The sequence below is a fragment of the Dipodomys ordii genome, unplaced genomic scaffold (assembly GCF_000151885.1).
Source record: "Dipodomys ordii isolate 6190 unplaced genomic scaffold, Dord_2.0 Scaffold176, whole genome shotgun sequence".
Classification (NCBI taxonomy): domain Eukaryota; kingdom Metazoa; phylum Chordata; class Mammalia; order Rodentia; family Heteromyidae; genus Dipodomys; species Dipodomys ordii.
This window is the reverse complement of record NW_012267392.1, coordinates 2,974,487-2,977,309: the sequence shown is the minus strand read 5'-3', so window position 1 is coordinate 2,977,309 and position 2,823 is coordinate 2,974,487. Positions and strand designations below refer to the sequence as shown.

The following is a 2,823-nucleotide window of genomic DNA, read 5'->3' as shown; positions in this document are numbered from 1 at the left end:
TTGTAGCATTTGGCAACTCTTGCTTTGATCTCCTGAACTAATAGCATACTATTTAGAAAATTGTTGCCTATGTCTGTTAAGTGTTTTTCAATGTTTTCCCATAGAGTTGCAATGTTTCAGGTTATCCATTAAGATATTGACCTATTTTTATTGATTTATATATGGAGAGAGAAAAGATATAGTTTTAGTCTTGTACCTATGCATATCCAGTCTTCCCTAGCTAGCATTTGTTATCTTTTGCATAATAATCATTGTAACCAGAATACATTCATATTTAATTTGGGTCTAATCTGTGTTTTCCTGATGATTAGTGATGTTGACCATTTTTCATGAATCAATTGACCATTTCAATGTTTTCTTCAGAGATGTGCATATTTTTCAGGTTATTGTTTATGTTGTTATCGTTTGTTTTTTAATGAGACAAATCTCAATATATATGTCACATTGATATTGAACTTATTCCATAGTTCAAGGTGGCCTTGAGCACGTGATAATCCTGCCTTAGCATCCCAAGTGATAGAACTACAAGTTATCATTTGAAAATAAGTTTGTAACTGGAAACACAAATTCAACAGGAAAATAAGCATTTATTTAACTAAATTATTTTTACTAGCAATGCACAATATATAAACAAGTCACTTACCCTCTGTGTTTTAGGAGAAAGCATAGTCCATTGTGTCCCTCCTGGAGAGGGAGACACTAATAGCTCAGAATAGAAACCCAAAAAGCCATAAAAATGGCTGTGCTGGATACCAGAGACTCAGGCACACTCAGAGCCCTGCAATCCGAGCTCCTCAGGCTGCGATCTGAGGATCATGGTTCCAAGCCAGCATAGGCAGGAAAGTCCATGAGACTCTAATCGCTGGTCAACTACCAAAAACCTGGAAGAGAAGCTGTGGCTCAAGTAGTAGAGGACTGCCCTTGAGCACAACAACTCAGGGACAGCACTCAGGCCCTGAATTCAAGCCCCAGGACCAGAACAACAACAACAAAGACTGGCTGTGACTGGCTGGAGGGAATAAATGATTAACAAAATGAGTAGGGTTGCACAGTTTGGGGAAGTAGCTATTTTGGTTCTTTAGTAGTTGTGCCAAAGGTCTTAGAATGAGAGACAGATACAAATTCAAAAGAATTTTATCATTAAAATCAAAACCATGAATGTGAGGAATATTGATAGCAATTGCAGATAGGCCCAACAAAGTAAAAGTAACCATAAGAAAGAGAGATTTCATTTTTTGGCACACCAAAGTCCAGAGGATTTTGTCAGAAACTACCTGGACAATCATGGTGAGCTACTTTCCATTTTGGGGATGTGTGCTGGTACTGGGGCTTGAACTGTCCGAGATTTTTTGCTCAAGGCTAACTCTCTACCACTTGAGCCACAGATGCACTTCTAGCTTTTTGGTGATTCACTAGAGGTAAGAGTCTCACAGGTTTTCCTGTCCAGGTTGGTCATGAACCTTGGTCCTCAGATCTCAGCCTCCTGAGTACTGAGATTACAGGCATCAGATACAGGTGCCCATCTCCAATATCCATTAAAATAGGGAAAATGTTTCTCTGCCACCTTCCACTCCCAGGTCATGTGATTCTTCTTACCTCAATGTCCCCCTTCTGCACAGTGCCTCCTGGAGAGCCTGGTGGACCTGCTTGTTGCGCAGAGTATAGATGACAGGGTTCAGCAGGGGGGTCACCACCGTGTTCACCAGCGCAGCTTCTCTGTTGGAGTCCAGCCTGCTTGTTTGCTTCAGCTTCACATATATGAAGACACAGCTGCCATACATCAGGGAGAGGACCATGAGGTGGGAGGAGCAGGTGGAAAACGCTCTCCGCCGCTCCTTGGCTGAGGGGAGGCGTATGATGGTGGCTGCTATGTTGCTGTAGGCCACGATGGTTATGGTGAGGGATGTGAAAAGGATTAACAAGGCCAGGGCAAAGGCCATCATTTCAGCAGATCTGGTGTCAGAGCAGGAGAGATGGATCAGAGGGCCAAGGTCACAGAAGAAGTGAGGGATGACATGGGGACCGCAGAAGGACAGCCGGGAAATCTTCACCAGTAGACCAGTGATGAGTGGAAAGCTGGTGGCAAAGCAGGCGGTGACCAGCAGGAGGCAGGTCCTTGGGTTCATGATGCTGGGGTAGTGCAAAGGCCTGCAGATGGCCACATATCGGTCCACAGACATCACAGCGATGATGAGGAAACTAGATGATCCCACAAAGATAAAGACAAATGCTTGTATGAAACAGGCAGCAAAAGAAATGGTCTGCCTGCCAAAAAGAAAAATGAGCAGCAACTTGGGAATAACTGTGCTGGTGAAGCAACACTCAATGAAAGAAAAAACGCAGAGGAAGAAGTACATGGGTGTCTGGAGATGGGCGTCGGCACAGGTGATGGTGATGATGACCATGTTTCCTGTGATGGAGGCCAGGTAGGCCAGCAGGTGCACAGAGAAGAGAATCTTCCCCAGGTGCTGGACGGCCGGGAATCCCTCCAAGATGAATTCCTGGACAATGGTTCCATTTCCTGTTCTCAGAGACATCTTTCTCATCAGTGTAGCTAAGGTTGGCAAATTACAGACAGCCTGAGGCTTCTGAGGGAGACACAAGGCTCAGGGTTCTGCGGTGCTCTGCAGTTCTGGTGAGGATATAACCATGCAGAGCATGGCACTGCCTTGGTGTGATACCTGTTTGTTCTTGACACCTAAAGGTATGATCAATATCACATTATTGTTTGTCTCAGATTATCATTAGCTTCATACTTGTTGCCATGACAATCCTCATTGTCAGCCTCACTTTTGGAGACTTTAAAATATTTGGTTGCCTGGT

The 2,823-nt window shown here is 44.0% G+C and overlaps 1 protein-coding gene across 1 annotated transcript; it reads right to left on the bottom strand.

Annotated features, from left to right (window-relative positions):
* Positions 1 to 1,592: 1,592 nt before the first annotated feature.
* LOC105998880 (olfactory receptor 6C75-like) lies at positions 1,593 to 2,537 on the bottom strand. The gene has a single exon (XM_013033716.1). It carries the CDS (start codon positions 2,535 to 2,537, stop codon positions 1,593 to 1,595), a length of 945 nt encoding a protein of 314 aa, XP_012889170.1.
* Between the last annotated feature and the right edge of the window lie 286 nt (positions 2,538 to 2,823).